This window comes from Amblyraja radiata, chromosome 3 (genome assembly GCF_010909765.2).
Source record: "Amblyraja radiata isolate CabotCenter1 chromosome 3, sAmbRad1.1.pri, whole genome shotgun sequence".
Classification (NCBI taxonomy): Eukaryota; Metazoa; Chordata; class Chondrichthyes; order Rajiformes; family Rajidae; genus Amblyraja; species Amblyraja radiata.
This window is the reverse complement of record NC_045958.1, coordinates 29001705-29021933: the sequence shown is the minus strand read 5'-3', so window position 1 is coordinate 29021933 and position 20229 is coordinate 29001705. Positions and strand designations below refer to the sequence as shown.

Genomic DNA, 20229 nt, shown 5'->3' with positions numbered 1-20229 from the left:
GGCGATCTCATTGAAACATATAAGATTGTTAAGGGTTTGGACACGCTAGAGGCGGGAAACATGTTCCCGATGTTGGGGGAGTCCAGAACCAGGGGCACAGTTTAAGAATAAGGAGTAAGCCATTTAGAACGGAGCCGAGGAAACACTTTTTCTCACAGAGAGTGGTGAGTCTGGAATTCTCTGCCTCAGAGGGCGGTGGAGGAAGGTTCTCTGGATGCTTTCAAGAGAGCTAGATAGGGCTCTTAAAATAGCGGAGTCATGGGATATGGGGAGAAGGCAGGAATGGGGTACTGATTTGGGATGATCACATTGAATGGCGGTGCTGGCTCGAAGGGCCGAATGGCCTACTCCTGCACCTATTGTCTACTCAGAACGTCAAGTAGCATCTGGTAAAATGCTAGACGTACCAAGGATCCCCTACGTGTTTGTAATGTTCTAATTATCTTTGATCCTCCAAACTGCCTTCCTGCATCAAGTACTATGTGCAATGGTTTGTACCTTTTTTCTAAAAAATGCCTGTTAAATTGTTTAATTTTAATTGGAATTAATGAAATAATATTTTCTAAATGTATTGGTTGTAAAAATGTAATTAGGTTTTTCATTCAGCAAGAAATACATTGTATTATAAGAATTGCTCTTAAACTTGGGACAGTTTTCTCTGGAAAGCCAGAGGTTGAGTGAGGGGAAACCTGATAGAAGTGTAGAAAATTAGGAGCGGCATCAATGGGGCAGGCAGGTCTGATTGGTTCGTCTTGACCTTGTGTTGGGCGTAGTTATTGTGGGCTGAAGGGCCTGTTCCTGTTCTATACTTTTCTACGTTTTATGTTTTAAATAATATGAGTTATTGGAATTAATAATTAAAATCCTGTGATTTAAAAAAAATATATATATATACCTATATATAATATATATATATATATATATATTACCTAAGTGTCTGTGATAAATGGGCATTCTTGATGCTGAATTTTCATTCTTCAATATTTAATTTCTTGGGATTTTTGTGCATTTACTGTGGGTATGCATGGTAGTTGATATTTTTTTCTGCTTAAAGCCATCTAGTCCAGTTAAAACGGAACCTGAGCCCAAGTCTCCAGTTATGCAGAGAATTATGTCTCCTCAAAATGCAAAGACTCCTGACCAAGGCAAGCCTTGCTCTGCTGACCAGGTGACAAAGGTCGTTGAAGCTGGAAGTTTGACGCCTGAGCGTAGTGATTCTCCTCCCAGCAGAGATCAGGCAACAGAAAATGAAGCAAATAGTCTGCAAGAAGAGGCGAACAAGAAGACTCACAATGGTGAGTAAAAACCAGTAGTGCCAAAATGCACTGTTTCTCTGGTCGAATGGAAACTATCAGGAGACATAATTTATTAATGGTCCCAAGGCTGCTGTTTACTGGAGTACTGATGTATTGATAGGTTGTGAACTTGGTCTGATTCATTACTCCGCATGGGAATATTCTTTAGTATGTGGCAAATTATATCAAGTATTCATATGTTTGCACTGATATTAAATATCATTTTTCTTTGATGCAACAATGTGCAATTCTGGTGAGGATCTAGGAAAACAACACCATGAAGAGAATGGTACACAAAAATGCTGGAGAAACTCAGCGGGTGCAGCAGCATCTATGGAGCGAAGGAAATAGGCGACGTTTTGGGCCAAAACCTTTCTTCAGACCATGAAGAGAATACTGGATTAACATTGAATTCTAAGGCAAACTCATCTCAACCTGTTAAATCTCCTCATGGTCGGGTTCAGTTCTGTTCAGTTTTAATTCTTTAAACAATTTTAAAGAAGTAATTTTGTAGGCTTTGTAACAATGTAGTCCTGATGATGTAATTTGATATGGGTAACAGAATACAAATTCAAATGAAGACATTTTTTTGTGCATTTGTGCTCTTGGAGTATTTTTCAGATCCTATATCTTGCATCAATTATCTTGGCATCTTCCTACAACTGGCCATTCACAAATCTATTGCTCTCGGTTTTACTCAATGATTAACCATCCACAGTGCTCTGAGGCTGAGAATTCTGAAGACTCCATCATCTATGTAATCGTCCTAGGAATTTCACCTCATCTTAGTTTTTAGCCAACCTCTTTGGCTGATGCCTCTAACAGTTTTATTCTTGTTTCTCAGTCTCATAATGGCTTATTTGACTTTCATTGGTAAATCTTTGATCCTCATGTTGATAAACAGCAATAAATGTTTCCCAAGGTGATGGAAAGACTGGAGGAATTAAGTAGTGCCGAGATCTCTCTTATACCTGCATTAAGGAGGCAATTAAGCACACCTGAACAATTACAAATGCCTGTGAAGCCATGTGTCCAAAACATTATGGTGCCCTGAAATGGGGGGGACTATGTACATAGAAAATAGGTGCAGGAGTAAGCCATTCGGCCCTTCGAGCCTGCACCGCCATTCAATATGATCATGGCTGATCATCCAACTCAGTATCCTGTACCTGCCTCTCTCCATACCCCCTGATCCTTTTAACCACAAGGGCTACATCTAACTCCCTCTTAAATATAGCCAATGAACTGGCCTCAACTACCTTCTGTGGCAGAGAATTCCAGAGATTCACCACTGTGAAAAATGTTTTTCTCATCTCGGTCCTAAAAGATTTCCCCCTTATCCTTAAAGTGTGACCCCTTGTTCTGGACTTCCCCAACATCGGGAACAATCTTCCTGCATCTAGCCTGTCCAACCCCTTAAGAATTTTGTAAGTTTCTATAAGATCCCCCCTCAATCTTCTAAATTCTAGCGAGTACAGTATAAACACAGCTGTAATTTCTACATGGTGAAACCAAAATGTACAAAAATACCCTTAAATAAAATCTGACAACGTGCACTTTAACCACATTTGATATTTTCTATTACAAATCTAAAATTGTGGACTACAGAGGCAAATCAATAAATGTTGGGTCTTTGTCCCAAACATTATGGATACAGATTCTCTGTATCAAAGAGAAATATAGCCAAGCAAATCCGTTGGAATTTTAAAGATCAAGTTACAGGCCCACTCTATTTTCTGGCACCCTTGATTCCAGAGCCTTTCTGGATGATCAGTTTTGCTGGTCCAACAGAGTTCAAGGCCTTCGAGAGGAGTCGAATGGTACTTGGACGATCCAGTCGGCTGGAGTTCCAGAGCCCCTGCCGCTCGTGGCAAATTTGACACACGCCGATTGGCTGTGGAAGTCAGCTACGGGAACGGACCTGCTGGCTCCGGCCGGGCTGGAGTTTCAGAGCCCCTGCCGCAGTGGGCAAATTCTTCCCACAGATTTGCTGTGGAACTCCCAAATGAGATCGAGATCGGCTGCTTCATCCGGCCTCGACGCCACATTTTCAGGGGGGTTTAAAATGTACTCTCGTATTTTTGTCCAGATTAAAGGCGGTGCCGGACCACAAGTTGCTGGAAAATCGGTGGTGGACCTGTAGTAAAGTGGATGATGCACTCAAGTTAGACAGGATGTCTAACAAGCTGTCGGACTAAATTATTGTAGGTGAAAGGGGAATAATATATCAGCATGGATTGAAGTTTGGGTAATGGATAGAAATGAGGAGAGGACTCCAAATGAGAAACTTTGAAGTTGGGAGGCAGTGACCATTTAGACTGACAGCTGTTCATAACCCTGGTATGGGTTTGGATGAAGGATTCAAGTCCATTACTCCTAAGTCTGCTGATCTGTAAAGCTAGATTGCAGTGGGTGGTCTGCAGAGTGACATCGGGTGGAGGGGGGTATAGGTAAGTCAAATTAATGCATAAGGCAGATAGAATAAAAGGTGGCAAAATCATTCACTTTGGTAGAAAATATAGAAAGGCAATAAATGGTGAAATAATTTAAAGGTGTTTATAACGACCTGGGAGTCATTAATATGAATTGCATGAATAACATGCAGGTGAAGCTAGCAGTTAGGAAATAAAATGGTATGTGGACCTGTTTATTGCAATATAATTTTGATTTGAATGCAGGTGGCTTGCTCATTATTTAGAGCTATTTTGAGACCACATCTGTAATGTTGTGTACAGGTGTTATCTCCCTACCTAATTAATATAAAGAGTGAAGGTTGACTGAATTCCACAATGGTGAGTTTGTATGAGAATAAAATAGGACAACTTGAAAAATAAGAGATTTCAATGAATTATGCAAAATTCCTTCAGGACTTGACAAATGGATGTGCTGTTGATGACCAGCTGTTATGTCTAAAGCGAGAGGTCACATTATCAAAATAAATGGTTGTCAAGTTGTTTTCGCTCAGCTACTGGTGAATCTTTAAAATTTTCAACCAAGGCCGAATGACAGAATTCTGACTTGTGAAAGAAGGCATCTATATGTTTAGCTATTAGATTTAGATATTTAGACATTTTATATTTGTAGATATTAGGGATAACAAGAGATGGGGTCAGTGCAGGGAAGTGCACCAAGGACAAATTCACCATGTTGAATGCGAGAGGAAGAAAAAAATGTTTTGGCCAACAACTATGTCCTTATTACGTTACCAAATACAGACACATTCAGTGTAGTAAATCCAAATATAGAATAACATTGTTTTTTTATATTTTATTTATATTTGCTACATCTTATCGCAGCTCCTGCATTGGACTCCCAGTTTCGTCCAGCTCCAGCTACTAATGAATCTGATTCTACGTCAGCACCAAAGATCTCCATTCCGGCATCAGCACACCATTTCTGCTTTGCTCTGGATATAAGAAGTATTGCACAGTTGGATGTAACTTTTGCCATAAACTGCATAGTAAGGTAAAAGACTTGTTAGATTGAATTACATTTAATTCTATGAAATACAAAAATATTTCTAGTCTTGACAATGTGCATAACAATACTAACATGTCAATCTGACTGCCCATTTGCATCCAATTTTCATATATTATCAATTTGCTGACCATCTTGGACATCAGTGCGGGTATATGAAAATAGATGATATATCCTACATATAAGAATATGTGATGCCTGGAGTAAAAGATGAGAAATTCAAATGTTACATTGATTTGGAAATGGGGTATAATTATCACCATGACCACTCAGAACTAGAGGAGTCTTTGTTTGCTTTCTGAAACTGAATGTTCTCTTTCTTGTGGATGAAATGTTGGTAGGTGAAGAACCATGTTTAACAGGCACGGATAAATTGATTATTAGTATATTAGTATATTCTAAAATGTTGCATAGAGTTTGGGTGTGATTTACCTGGCCACCTTAACTATGACATGGTATTGTGTGCGGCCAAGAAAAATAACTTGCCAGATTTTAAAATGAATACACCAAATGCAATGCCTTTCGGTTCTTGAGGTCTGGCCAGATTACTATTGTAGATTAAATTGTTAAGAATACTCGTGTCTGCAAACTCAGTTACATTGCTCCTATAATTAATGTGCATTAAACTTTCACATGCCCAAATTCCTGATTAATAATCCTCTTGTTCCACTTACCAATTTAGAAATATTTGCAAAATGTTATTTATTTAGTGATTCTTTAATGAAATCGTGTAATGGTAGATTAATAAAACCAAGCACATGTATTATCATATTATAATAGTTAATCATTAGCAAATGTGTGTATATTGTAACGTCGAGTAGATAAATATTTGGAATAAAGTGTACCATTGTGTCAAACAATCTATTAATTTTCTGGTTATGTCTACTCTATAGAATCTTGAAAACTTTGAGGTTGACTTTCAATGTCTGTTCTCCAGTATAAACTATCCTACTTTCCCTTTGGCTTGGATGCCCCTTTGTTTAATTGTATTTTTCTTTCCAATACCAAATTGTTATTCTAATTTATCATTTGGTTAACTGCAATGGTATGCAGAAGGCTTGAACAGTCCATGACTAAATTATATTCAAATAACGTGGGTGTATATCAGCTGAAATATATCAGTGAACCACATCGAAAAATGTTCAGTTTTATAGAAACATTTTTGAACACATTTGTTTATTTTCTTGAAAATAACAAGATTTATTATTTCAGTGACAGCATAACATTGTGGGTGATGTTAATAGAGGTTGTGGAAGTCACAAAAAATTTAGTTTCGTTTTTTTGGGTAATATTTTATACACACCGTTTTCTAATTATTGCAAATTGCTGAATATTTAGATGAATTTTTGCAATTAATCCATGGTAAAAGGATTACTCTTTCAGCATCAGTGGAGTATTGTTATTCAATGTTCATAGAAGCATACAAAATAGGTGCAGGAGGAGGCCATTTGGCCCTTAGAGCCAGCACCGCCATTCATTGTGATCATGGCTGATCGTCCCCTATCAATAACCCATGCCTGCCTTCTCCCCATATCCCTTGACTCCACTAGCCCCTAGAGCTCTATCTTAACTCTCTTAAATCCATCCAGTGACTTGGCCTCCACTGCCCTCTGTGACGGAATTCCATAACGTTTTTTCTCACCTCAGTCTTAAATGACCTCCCCTTTATTCTAAGACTGTGGCCCCTGGTTCTGGACTCGCCCAACATTGGGAACATTTAACCTGCATCTAGCTTGTCCAGTCCTTTAATAATTTTATATGTTTCTATAAGAACCCCCTCATCCTTCTAAACTCCAGCAAATACAAGCCTAGTCTTTTCAATCTTTCCTCATATGACAGTCCCACCATCCCAGGGATCAATCTCGTGAACCTACGCTGCACTGCCTCAATCACAAGGATGTCCTTCCTCAAATTAGGAGACAAAAACTGTACACAATACTCTAGATGTAGTCTCACCAGAGCCCTATACAACTGCAGAAGAACCACTTTACTCCTATACTGAAATCCTCTTGTTATGAAGGCCAACATTCCATTAGCTTTCTTCACTGCCTGCTGTACCTGTTAGCCAACTTTCAGTGACCGGTGTACAAGGACGCCCAGGTCTCGCTGCACCTCCCCCTTACCTAACCTAACCCCATTGAGATAATAATTGGATAACCTCACATTTATCTATATTATACTGCATCTGTCAGGCATCTGCCCACTCACTCAACCTGTCCAGGTCACCCTCAACCTCCTAACATCCTCTTCACAGTTCACACTGCCACTCAGCTTTGTGTCATCCGCAAACTTGTTAGTGTTGCTCCTAATTCCCTCTTCCAAATCATAAATATATATGGTAAACATTTGCGGCCCCAACACAGAGCCTTGCAGCACTCCACTCGCCACTGCCTGCCATTCTGAAAAGGACACGTTCACTCCTACTCTTTGCCAACCAATTTTCTATCCATGTCAACACCCTACCCCCAATACCATGTGCTCTAATTTTAGTCACCAGTCTCCCATGCGGGACCTTATCAAAGGCTTTCTGAAAGTCTAGATACACTACATCCACTGGCAGCCCTTCATCCATTTTACTTGTCACATCCTCATAAAATTCCAGAAGATTAGTCAAGCATGGTTTCCCTTTCATAAAACCATGTTGACTTGGACTAATTATTTTACTGCTGTCCAAATGCCCCATTATTACCTCTTTAATAATTGACTCCAGCATCTTTCCCACCACCGAAGTCAGGCTAACTGGTCTGTAATTCCCCGTTTTCTCTCTCGAACCTTTCTTGAAAAGTGGGATAACATTAGTTATCCTCCAATCCACAGGAACTGATCCTGAATCTATTGAACATATAAAAATAATCACCAATGCATCCACTATTTCTAGAGCCACCTCCCTGAGGACCCTGGGATGCAGACCATCAGGCCCAGGGGATTTATCATCCTTCAGTCCCATTAGCCTACCCAATACTATTTTTTGCCTAATGAAAATTTCTTTCAGTTCCTCTACCCCCTTAGATCCTCTGCCTCCAGTACATCTGGGAGATTGTTTGTGTCTTCCTTAGTGAAGACAGATCCGAAGTACCTATTCAACTCTTCTGCCATTTCCTTGTTGTCACCCGTGTCTGCCTTCAAGGGGCCCTCATTTGACTTTGCTACTCTTTTTCCCTTAACATATCTAAAGAAGCTTTTACTGTCTTTTATATTCCTGGCCAGCTTCCTTTCATACTTCATCTTTTCAGCCCGTATTGCCAGTTTTGTTTCCTTCTGTTGTCCTATGAAAGTTTCCCAATCCTCTGGCTTCCGGCTACTCTTTGCTGTGTTATACATCTTTTCCTTTAGTTTTATTCTATCCCTAACTTGTCTTGTCAGCCACGGTTGCCTCCTACTCCCCTTAGAACCTTTCTTCCTTTTAGGAATGAAATGATCCTGCGTCTTCCGGATTATGCCCAAAAATTCCTGCAATTGCTGTTCCACCGTAATTCCTGCTAGGATCCCTTTCCAGTCTACCTTGGCCATCTCCCCGCTCATGCCTTCATTGTCCCCTTTGTTCAACTGCATCACTGCCACTTTCGATTTAACGTTCTCCTTCTCAAATTGCAGATTAAAACTAATCATATTATGATCACTACCTCCAAGCGGTTCCTTTACCTCGAGTTCACTTATCACATCTGGTTCATTGGACAACACTAAATCCAGAATTGCCTTTTCTCTGGTCGGCTCCATTACAAGCTGCTCTAAGAATCCATCTCGGAGGCATTCTACAAACTCTCGTTCTTAGGGTCCTGAACCATCCTGATTTACCCAGTCTACCTGCATATTGAAATTCCCCATCACCACAGAGGCATTACCTTTGTTACATGCCAGTTTTAACTCCTGCTGCAACCTACACCCTACATCCGGGCTACCATTTGGGGGTCTGTAGATAACACCAATTAGTGTCTTCTTGCCTTTACAATTCCTCAACTCAATCCACAGTGATTCTTCCTCGTCAGTCCCTATGTCTTCCCTCGCAAGGGACTGAATTCCATCCCTCACCAGCAGAGCTATCTCCCCCTCCTCGGCCCACCTGCCTGGTCTTCCTATAGGATGTATAACCCGTAATATTAAGTTCCCAGGCCCGATCCTCCTGCAGCCACATCTCAGTAATCCCCACAATGTCATATCTACCAACCTCTAACTGAGCCTCAAGCTCATCTACTTTACTTCTTATACTTTGCGCATTCATATACAATACTTTTAATTCCTTACGCATCTCACCTTTCACATCAATCCCTATTACACTTGGCCATACGCTCCTATCCCTTTGTGAGCTTCCTTTCCCGTTAATTCTGGGGTCATTAACCATCCCTTTACTCTCTTTCCTTTTAACTCCGTCCTCGACTATCCCATTTGACACCCCACCCCCCTTATTCAGTTTAAAACCACCCGTGTAGCAGTGGCAAACCTGCCTGCCAGAATGCTGGTCCCCCACCTGTTAAGATGCAATCCGTCCCTTTTGTATAGTTCCCCCTTACTCCAAAACAGATCCCAGCGATCTAAGAATCTAAATCCCTTCCCCCTGCACCAGTTCCTCAGCCACACATTCAGGTCCTGTATCTCCCTGTTCCTGCTCTCGCCAGCACGAGGAACTGGAAGCAAACTGCAGATAACAACCCTGGAGGTCCTGCTTTTCAGCATTTTTCCGAGCTCTCTAAAGTCACGCTGCAGAATATTCTTTCCGACATCGTTTGTGCCAACATGCACTACCACTTCCGGCTGTTCACCTTCGCCCTTGAGGATTTTCTGCACTCTGTCCGTGACTTCCTGGATCCTGGCACCAGGAAGGCAGCACACCATCCTCGAATCCCGTCTGTTCCTGCAGAAACCCCATGTCCGTACCTCTCACAATGGAGTCTCCAACTACAATGGCGTTGCCTGACGTTGGCCGCTTTGGTTTTGGCTCAACAGCCCTTTTTGCTTCGCAAGCCAGTCCGCCGCTCAGTGTGATAACGTCTTCTGTCCCGACAGCTTCTAAGTTGGTGAACCTGGTTCACAAGAGGTACAACACCCGCAGACCTTTGCATTCCATGTTTCCCTCCCTTTCTCACCATCACCCACCTTCTCTCTTCCACTACCTTGGGTGTAACAATCTTACTGTAGGACTTGTCGATGAACGACTCCGTTTCTCGGACGAACCTGAGGTCATCCACTTGCTTCTCCAATTCCCCAACACGGTCCTTCAGGATCTGTACCTGGATGCACATCTCACATTTGTAGCAGCCAGATGCACCAGCAGTGTCCTTGACCTCCCACATACTGCAAGCATCACACTGAATCATCTCCTCTGGCTGCTACAAATGTGAGAAGTGCATAGCCCCCTCTCCGAAGACTCTCAAGCCAAAGCCAAAGAGTTGCTCCTTTCTCACAGGGCTGCTCCCTAAGAGCCGTCCTGCTTCTATTGACTGATCAACACCAGCAAAACCAAGGAACTGATTGTGGACTTTGGAAGGAGTAGGAGGGGGACCCACAGCCCCATTTATATCAACGGGTCGATGGTTGAAAGGGTCAAGAGCTTCAAATTCCTGGGCGTGCACATCTCTGAAGATCTTTCCTGGTCCGAGAACACTAATGCAATCATCAAAAAAGCACATCAGCGCCTCTACTTCCTGAGAAGATTACGGAGAGTCGGATTGTCAAGGAAGACTCTCTCTAACTTCTACAGGTGCACAGTCGAGAGCATGCTGACCGGTTGCATCGTGGCTTGGTTCGGCAATTTGAGCGCCCTGGAAAGGAAAAGACTACAAAAAGTAGTAAACACTGCCCAGTCCATCATCGGCTCTGACCTTCCTTCCATCGAGGGGATCTATCGCAGTCGCTGCCTCAAAAAGGCTGGCAGTATCATGAAAGACCCACACCATCCTGGCCACACACTCATCTCCCTGCTACCTTCAGGTAGAAGGTACAGGAGCCTGAAGACTGCAACAACCAGGTTCAGGAATAGTTACTTCCCCTCAGCCATCAGGCTATTAAACCTGGCTCGGACAAAACTCTGATTATTACCAACCACTTTCTGTTATTTGCACTATCAGTTTATTTATTCATGTGTGTATATATTTATATCATGGTATATGGACACATTTATCTGTTTTGTAGTAAATGTAGGTATGTTGCAAAGCCTACCTGAAGCGTCTTTGAAAAATCTTCCGGTGCGGGTGTGCGCGATTTTGGCGCCGTTTAGAGGGGGCGGGTTTAAAACGCGATTTTCTCTAGGCTGTTCAAATCGAAAATGTTCAGCCTAGTTAATTATTAACGAAAAATCGCTGGAAGACCCCGTCGCAAAAGCTATTATTAGGTTTAAAGGCCTTGAATAATAGTTATAGTAGTTTAAAAATCAATCTCTAAACCCGCGCCCGACAGCAACCGCAGGGTCTCATAAAGCAAACCACAGAAGTTAGACTGTATATTTTTACATTCAAAAGGGCTTCTAAAGATCCCTTTATACTAAGTTTAATATTGCGAGTAGCTCAATTTGGGCCCATTATATCGCGCAGTATTTTTCTCGGCATTTGGGGCACAAATCTACCGCAATGTGAACGTTCTAAACCAGCGCGTTCCACAGGGACCCACTGGAAAGCTGATTTAAATGGGCATTTATTTACAGCAATTGAACACTAAATTCCTTCCATTTGGTCTATAAATTAATGTAAATGAGATTTAAAAATCATGTTTTATTGTGAATTATTTGTGAATATTATTTGGACATTTAGGCTATTTAAAAATGTTAATCATTTATTAAGAAATGGATAGATGTTTAGATCTAGTAATTGAAGTCTGAAATTAGCTACAATTAGGTAACTAACTAATTATATGCTTTAATTTCAGGTCATCCAAGTAAGATTATTTTATATTTGTTTCAGAATGCTTCAATCTATGATAACTGAAAATTTCATTCAGTTCTCTTAATTTTTAAGAAAGTTATGGGCTTTTGACTGTTCACGATCACAACTTTTTTGTTATGCCCATAGAAAATCAATAGGGAACAAGATGCTCATTTCCGAGTATGAAAATGGCCATAACTTTTTAAATACTTGAGATATGAAAGTGAATTAGGTGTCAAATTAAACTTATTTTTATGCTTTATCTGATGGGATAAATTACAGACTTGATTTTTTAAATCTCAAAATTTTGTAACATTGCTAGTAAATGCCTACTATTTTCTGTGTGCTTAAGCAAAGCAAGAATTTCATTGTCCTATACAGGGACACATGACAATCAACTAACTTGAACTTGAACTTGAACTTAAATTGCCTAATTTACCAATTTACAAACCAAATTCCTCAGTTTTTAACTTTTCCCCCTCTGCCTCAATTCTGACTCTCCTCCCACTCGGGCTAGAGCCAATCCTTGCTTTCTCCTGCTTCTCTTTGTTGCTGAAGAATAGGCTTGTTGTTCAAGAATCAGTGCTGAAATGATAGAAATAGATAGGCGGGCAGGAAAAGAAAGAATGCTTCCTGAAGTGTACGATGCATCTTGTGGATCAGAGGTACCTAAAAATGTTAGTAAAATCAGTGCCTGTATGTCTGGCTGGGCACGAGTGGAGGACATGCCTGACTGATCCTCCTGTCCCAGAGGGGGAAGAAAGGAGGAAAGGTGAAAACAAAAGAACAAACCAGTTAAGCTAATATCACAGATGCGTGACTGACAGAGACGGAGAAATCAAGTTACTTGAAATAGTAACATTAAATTTTAAGTCCGGCGGTATGATTTATTTACCTATATTAATCATCCACCTGTGATATATTAGTTCAGCTTGTTTGTTTATTTTCCACAGTTATCGAGTTGTGCAGCACAGAGAAACAAGCTCTTCGGACCATGGTGTTCGTGCTGCCCACCACACCCATCCAGGCTTATCCCATTCCAAAGACATACGGGGATCACTGGTCTGCGCAGACACGGTGGGCCGAAGGGCCTGTTTTTCCGCGCTGTATCTCTAAAATTAAAACTAAACCACTTGGCTGCATTAATTTACAATCTCTCTGCCCTCATTTGGATACCTACCCAATTGTCTCTTAAATGTTGTTAGTATTACAGTCTCCACCACCATATCCGGCAGCTCATTCCGGATATTAGCTATTTTGTGTGAAAGGTTTACCTCATGGATCCCCTTTAAAACTATCCTCTCACCTAAAACCTGTATTCTGTAGTTTTAGACAAAGTCAAAGTCAAATTTATTTGTGACATCCCTGACACCGACCGGCTAGCTGCCTTATCTTGGTCTCCTAATTTCATATCAGTTGTTGCTCTTTCGGTAGAATTGGCAAAAGGCCACGGAGGTCTCTCCATGTTCAGCTACAGCACAAACAAATTTTACCCACTGTTTGTTTTTAAATAAATGTAGATGATGTCCCCATCCTTGAATGCTTAAGGAATAATAGCCAGATGAGGCCATTGGGCTCCTTATTCTCATTAAATATGTTTGATTATTGGCAAAAAAAAAACAGGGTGGCAATCACACAATTAAATTTGTTTAATGGGTACTTTGTTCCCATGGTGGAGGTGCTGGGATGTTACATTGGAATTTAAAAAGTGCTTCTGTTGTTGGTGTTGTTCTCAGCCTATATTTACTTATTATGTTGAGACTCTTTTTGCTTTTGATTTGCTGATTAGATATACCTACCCATTTTTTGGAACTGCGGCTCCAATCATGACAAATCCTCCAGTAGAAGTAAAGAAAAATATGGAAGTGATCCTTCCTCAGTCATTTTGTGCATTTGACTTTGCAGCACCACCTCATCAATTGCAAGATACATTTTTCAGGTACAATCATCAATGTTTATTTAGTATTTTATCTTATCACATACAATAATACATAGACATAAGTTGTACTCCCCATACCAGTCATGAACCATGAAGTAACTTTATTTTTCTTGACTTTGGGTTATTCAGATGGGAATTATTCAGATGGGAAATAATTAGGCCAACCAAGAGTAAAATGCTGTGAATACTGGTTATAGTGGCAGATTATTATATCATTCAAGGAATTTCTTCCTCTAGCCACTATGTTGAAGACAAAGGAGGTAAAGAGATAGTGCCGTTACGCATGGGAGTTATCCACGAGACATTCAAAGCCGTCCAAAGATAAATCTTCAAAACACAGTCTCTTGATTAATAGTTTCTTTATTGTCGAAGTTAAAAACAGTGAAATATTCATCCAAACTTCTTCTTGTTTAAGTACATTTTAATCTTACTCGTACTCAAACTTTGGCATTTTGCTCCGAAATGGTAGAATGTTCCGACATGGTCGAAACCTATGCCATTCCCCCATGCTTCTTCGACTAAACTAAAAACAAACTAGCTTCTGCGCAAGAATCTCAGCAACAAACATGCCTCCGAACTACGTAATAAATCCCACCCACATAATTACAGGCAGACAAAATATAAAGGCAAATGGCAATAATTTATAACATTAAGCCAAATGGCCACTTCATACCGGCCCCTAATTGTTCTGAGTATATAACAAGGCAAATACTAATAGACATCAAAAAAAGTAGCTATGAAGGCTTAACATATATCAAAAACAAATAATAGCATGCATTATATATCCGCATTCATAATATCCATGAACTTTAACTCTTCCCTGGACATTTCTTCAGATTCCTTACTGGTATTTTCATTGAAGTCATGATTGTATCGCTTTTCTAATTTACCAGTAAATATTTGATTAACAGCAGCGGCAGGGAAGTAATTCTGATTCCCGCTTTCGTTGTTCCTTCTCAAGGAGCCATAGATAACCCATCCTAGTAGGGTTTTCCCAGCAAATGGTCCATCACCTTGGCTTCTCACAGTCTGTATAGGTTCCAATGCCTTCAAAGCATTCGTTCCGATAAGTAGGTCAATACCAGAATTTATTTTAGGTATCTTGACATCCTTCAAGTAAGGCCATTGTCTCAAGTCCTCATGTCTGGGTATATTTTGATGACCAACAAGCATGTGTAAACACTTCAGATATTGGTATAAAATTATCTTCATCCAGACTAGATATTTCCATACTTGTAATGTAATGACTAGAGCCAGGATGTTTAGGTGCTAAAAATCTCTGAAATAGGCAGGCAAAAAGGCATAATAAAATTACAAAAAAGGACGAAAAAGGAATTTATTGACAAAAAAGGCATAAAAGGCATTTATTTCCACCACCAAAATATGGTTAAAAATTATAATTATAAAGGTATACTACATTAAATGACCAAAGTTGCCTGGTTGCACATAACTACCAGCATTTCTTCACATTATCTGCTGTTAAACTATGCCGTCTGTCAGACAGAATATGCTACAGTTGTGAAAAACGTCTTTCTACCCCAGCTGGGGTCACTGATGCATACCTGAAACAAGCTACAAACTCTACATTCATGTCGATATCTTGTGCATTACAACTACCTTTGAGAACTTTAGCTATATTTTGTATTTCTTCAAGATCTTTCTTAGCTAAAATCACCCTCTCACATTTGCCTTGTATGTCTTCCCCTACATCGCCAGGAACTTTAAGTACAAAGTAAAGCAAGTGAAGATGTAAACAACTGAGCAATGGTTGAGCTCTTTGACTTCTCCATTACTTCCGATGTCAAGAAATACTCCTTTGATGGTTGACCTACCTCCAGTGTACCAATGACCACATTGGCAACAAATCTCCCCACAGCATCAGTTATCTCGTCTATTGAGATCCATATTTTGTTGCATGCAACTTCATCTCTAATTTTCTGCACAACAATGTTGTTGCTGTCAACATAATTTCTCCATAATGATGACTCGCTTGGTATATGTTCCTCTGTGTATTTCCCTAAAAAACCTGAGAGATTTGTTTTCCAATTTCCACAGTGTAATTCCAGCATCAATGAATCACTCGAAAACTCAGATTTGCGATTGGAGCCAGCAGTAAATGTTGTGAGGAGACAAGCTCGCGTATTTCCTACCTTCTCATGCTCTGCCGCCAACTTGTGTTTAACTGTCTGTACATGCATGGAGATTAATCTTTTTGTCTCATGATTCACTGCTTTCTCACATGCGTTGCAAAACAGCACACAGTTGTCTGTAGAGAATATATCACTCCCATACACTCTCACCAAATCGTTCAGTTTTTTACAAGGGGTTGACTTGACTAGGCATTTTGACGCTTTGCGGGGTAGATCCTACAGGCGCGGGGATGCAGACCTCTACAGGCAGGCCAAGAACAAGCTAAGAAGAGGAATCAGAGCTGCCAAGGAAAGGTATTCTGAGAAGTTGAGGAGCAAGTTCACAGCAAGTGACTCTTGTTCAGTGTGGAAGGGCTTGCAAGAAATCACAAGCTACAAGAGGAAAAGCTCCTTGGACAATCGTCAGCTGACCAACGACCTGAACGAGTTCTACAGCAGTTTCGATAAACAGAAACTTAACCCTGGTAACCCCAACCAACACTTCACACCTACTCCAGTTTGAAAAGACTGGACCCTTCCCCAACTACTTCTCCCCAATCACCACTTCACACCGACTTAAAGCATGACTCCAGTTTGCAAAGGCTGGACCCTTTCCCACGCACCCTCTCCAATCATTACTTAACACCCACTTACAGCCGGGTTTCGCCCCGGTGGTGTAAATTTTCTTGTAAGTTGCGTTAAAACGACAAAAAAAGCTGATTTAGGCACGCAATCATGAAAAAGGCACTATCTTCCTGAAATCATCAAAAAAGGCATGAAAAGGCACATGGCATTTATGGCAAAATCCTGGCTCTAGTAATGACTAACGCACTCCTTCTCTTCATTCATGATACGCAACAGAATCTTAACCTTTTCTCCTGTAATGTCCAGCCTTCTCATAAAGCTTTCTGTGCAAAAGGTAGCCACACTTCCATGATCCAAAAGTGCATATGTTTGCAACACTGTATTCGTTACAAGTACCGGTAAGATAGAGAAGATACAGGCTTCTACCCCGGCCCCAATATGAGCAGTTATCTGAGGTGAGGTGACAGCATCACTAGTAGCTGGCTTCTCCTTCTGTTCTATTTGCACCGGCTTCTACTTTACAGTGTGAAGTGCTTCAGGATGATTTTGCTTGCACTTATCACAAGTTATAGGACTCTCACAGTCTTTAACCATGTGTCCTTTTTTCAAACATCCAAAACAGATTCCCTTCTCCTTTAAGAAGCCCATCTTTTCTTTATATTCCTTCTTCTTGAATCTTCGACACCACCTGTGACCAACTTCATCACATAACAGACAAAATCCTTTTTGCTTGATAGTACATACATCTCCTTTCATTCCACCTGTCGTGTCCACAGGTAATATAGAGGTAGCAAAACTGCCTCCCTTAGGTCCTGATCTTCCTTTAGTTTCAGTAAAGGTAGAACCTTTGACTGTTGCAATTGGTTTATAATCTTGAATACTCCCGTGGTGTGGATCTAACATGAACCGTACTTCCCTTTCCAAAAAATCCACCATGTCTGGTAACATGGCTACTCAGTTCTTCTTTTCCATTATTCAGCCTGCTTGGTTTTATCTATGGGTTTATCTCTCCACTTTTCTCTAAGTCACCTGGGCAGTTTTAGAATGATGGCTCTAGTATTACTAACAAGATTCATCTCCTCCATGTGGTTGAGATTTTTCATCGAGCTACAACAACCTCTAAGAAATATCGCAAACTCACTTAATGGCTCCACATCTTCTGGCTTTATATCTTTCCAAGCATAGGCCTTCTTCATGTATGCATTAGCAATCCTCTGTTCGTTACCATAACTTTCTTTATGTAACCTTATTGCCTCTCGATAGCCGTGGCCTTCAGGCCTATTTAGACAACTTTCTACATGTACCTTAGCACATCTGCTTGTGTAATGCGTAATAAATCCCACCCACATAATTACAGGCACACAAAATTTAAAGGCAAATGGCCATAATTTATAACATTAAGCCAAATGGCCACGACACTGGTGTCTAAATTTGATTTTGCATTTGAAAACATTTTAAAGCATTGAATTGTTAAATTGATAATCAAGGACCAATCTCACCCCGGTCGGTGCATCTTCTCTCTCCCATTAGGCAAAAGTTTGAAAATACATATCTCCTGTTTCAGGGACACTTTCTTCCCAGCTGTTGTCAGGCAACTGAACCGTCCTCTGACCTGCTAGAGTGCGGTCCTGACATCTCGTCCACCTCATTGGAGACTTTTAATTATCTTTAATTGGACTTTATCTTGCCCTAAACATTATATCCTTTATCTGCACACTGAACAGCTTGATTGTAATCATGTGTTGTCTTTGAGTGGATAACATGCAACATAAGATTTTTAGTGTACCTCGATACACATTACAATAATAAACTAAAGTGCAGTTAATTAATGTATTATATTATGATTATATATTTTGCTATTTTTACAGACGCGTTAAGCTGCCACAGATAAGCATTTAAGTGTTCTGTTGCCGGCACATATGACAATTCTTAATCTTTTTCTTTAGGTTACCATTGTTGATTGAAGTGTGGCACAAGGATAAGATGACTAAAGACGTGTTGTTGGGAATAGCAAGACTGAAATTGTCACACGTTCTAACAGTGGATAAAACCCGTTTTTTGGGTCTATCAGGTGATCAGTGTTGGCGTCAGACATACAGTGAAAAGATTCCAGTTGTAGCAGCACAAGGGCAAGTATGATTGTTAAATTGGTACAGTAAATCATTAACGAGAGTTATAATGTTTCATTCATAATCCTGTATGTATGTAACATAGCAAGTACAGATCTTTTACTGGTAAATACTGTTTTCCTCGTCCTTGTCTTTCATGGGAAGTGGCATAAATTACAGCCACATGATGTTTTTCTGCATAGCGCGGAAACAGGCCCTTTTCCGCGATCCCCGCACAATTACACTATCCTACACCCACTAGGGCCAATTTTTACATTTACCAAACCAATTAACCTTCAAACCTGTACGTCTTTGGAGTGTGGGAGGAAACCGAAGATCTCGGAGAAAACCCACGCAGGTCACGTGGAGAACGTACATACTCCGTACAGACAGCACCCTTAGTCGGGATCGAACCCTGGTCTCCAGTGCTGCATTCGCTGTAAGGCAGCAACTCTACGGCTGTGCCACCGTGACGGCCCCATAATCTGTAGATTTATTTCATAGTCTTTTCTGCAATCTTTGAGGCCATATTATGGTAATTTGAGACCATGAATGGTAATGAGCAAATTGTCTACAAAAACATCTTGCATGTTTTATCTTTTTCTGCAACTTTTAGCATTATGGTTTTATCTTTGTCTTAGTATGATAACATTTGCATTAAGGTAAATTCTTGAAATTTTCATGTCTTATTCTCTCAATTTAATTTGATCAAATTAATTTGATCAAATTAATCAAAAATAATTCTCTATAATTTCATTAGTTTTCCAAGCTATAACTTCAAGCAACTAAATGTTCTGGCATTCATAATAATGTATTCCTTAGACTTTATATTAACTCCTCCACAACTCTTATTGAATCTTAAAAAAAGGGCATTGTGACAACGATGAAATGGAAAAGTCTTCAGGAAATGTCAATTTGGATGCCAAAAAATTCTTGTGCCTTTCCTTTTCATTTCTTTGTGGATTATTAAAATTGGTGAATGCCATGATGCGCATGACCTGTATTTTAATTGAATAAGTAAATTAAACTTCTTCAAATTTTGTGCTTCAACGTGAGTTGACCAACCTAGATTTTTGGATGGGATTTGTAGATTCAAATACAAATAATAGATTTCTACAGAATTCAAGGATGTTATATTTAATTTCACTTTGTTTGCTTTCTGTAAATTTTGAACTGTCACTGATCAGTGAGCTGTTACTGGCTAAGTTTGTATGTTTTCACAACATCTGTGCTAGTAAAAATCAATTAACGAACAAAACGATACCAATCTAGGATAATCCTATAATCTCCATGCCACTCTTTGTGTGGGAATATTCAGTCAATCTACACTAGAGGGCAGTGCTCACAAACTTTTCCAGTCATATTGCTGATATGATTTACAGATCGTAATGCTGATTGTTACTTATTGTCTTATTAGCTGATGTGTAAAGCCTGTGCAATCACTTAATATTATTGCCAAAAAGTTACCAAGTTACCATATTTTATATGGTAGGGTCTCGACCCGAAATGTCACCCATTCCTTCTCTCCAGAGATGCCGCCTGTCCTCGCTGACTCCAGCTTTGTGTGTCTATCTTCGGTTTAAACCAGTATCTGCAATTCCTTCTTACACCATATTTAAAATCTGGAATGGTTAGGCAGAAAAAGGACTTTACATTCTTGGTAGGGAATAGTTTAGTTTAGAGAGAGCATGGAAATGGGTCCTTTACCCCACTGAGTCCACGTCAACCAGTGATCACCCATTCACGCTAATTCAATGTTAACTCTCTTTCCCACTCCACAATAGGGTAATTAACCAATAAACCCTATTAATAATAATATAGTAACAGTGAAACCAAGTTCCCTGG

General features: G+C 40.1%; 1 protein-coding gene across 1 annotated transcript in view; it reads left to right on the top strand.

Moving 5' to 3' along the window:
- cep120 (centrosomal protein 120) overlaps positions 1 to 20229 on the top strand; it is a 110535-nt gene that overhangs the window by 30319 nt on the left and 59987 nt on the right. The window contains exons 8-11 of the mRNA XM_033017511.1: positions 1055 to 1295; positions 4592 to 4760; positions 13413 to 13562; positions 18223 to 18405. Coding sequence (XP_032873402.1) covers positions 1055 to 1295; positions 4592 to 4760; positions 13413 to 13562; positions 18223 to 18405 — 743 coding nt within the window. The remainder of the gene's footprint in view (positions 1 to 1054; positions 1296 to 4591; positions 4761 to 13412; positions 13563 to 18222; positions 18406 to 20229) is intronic.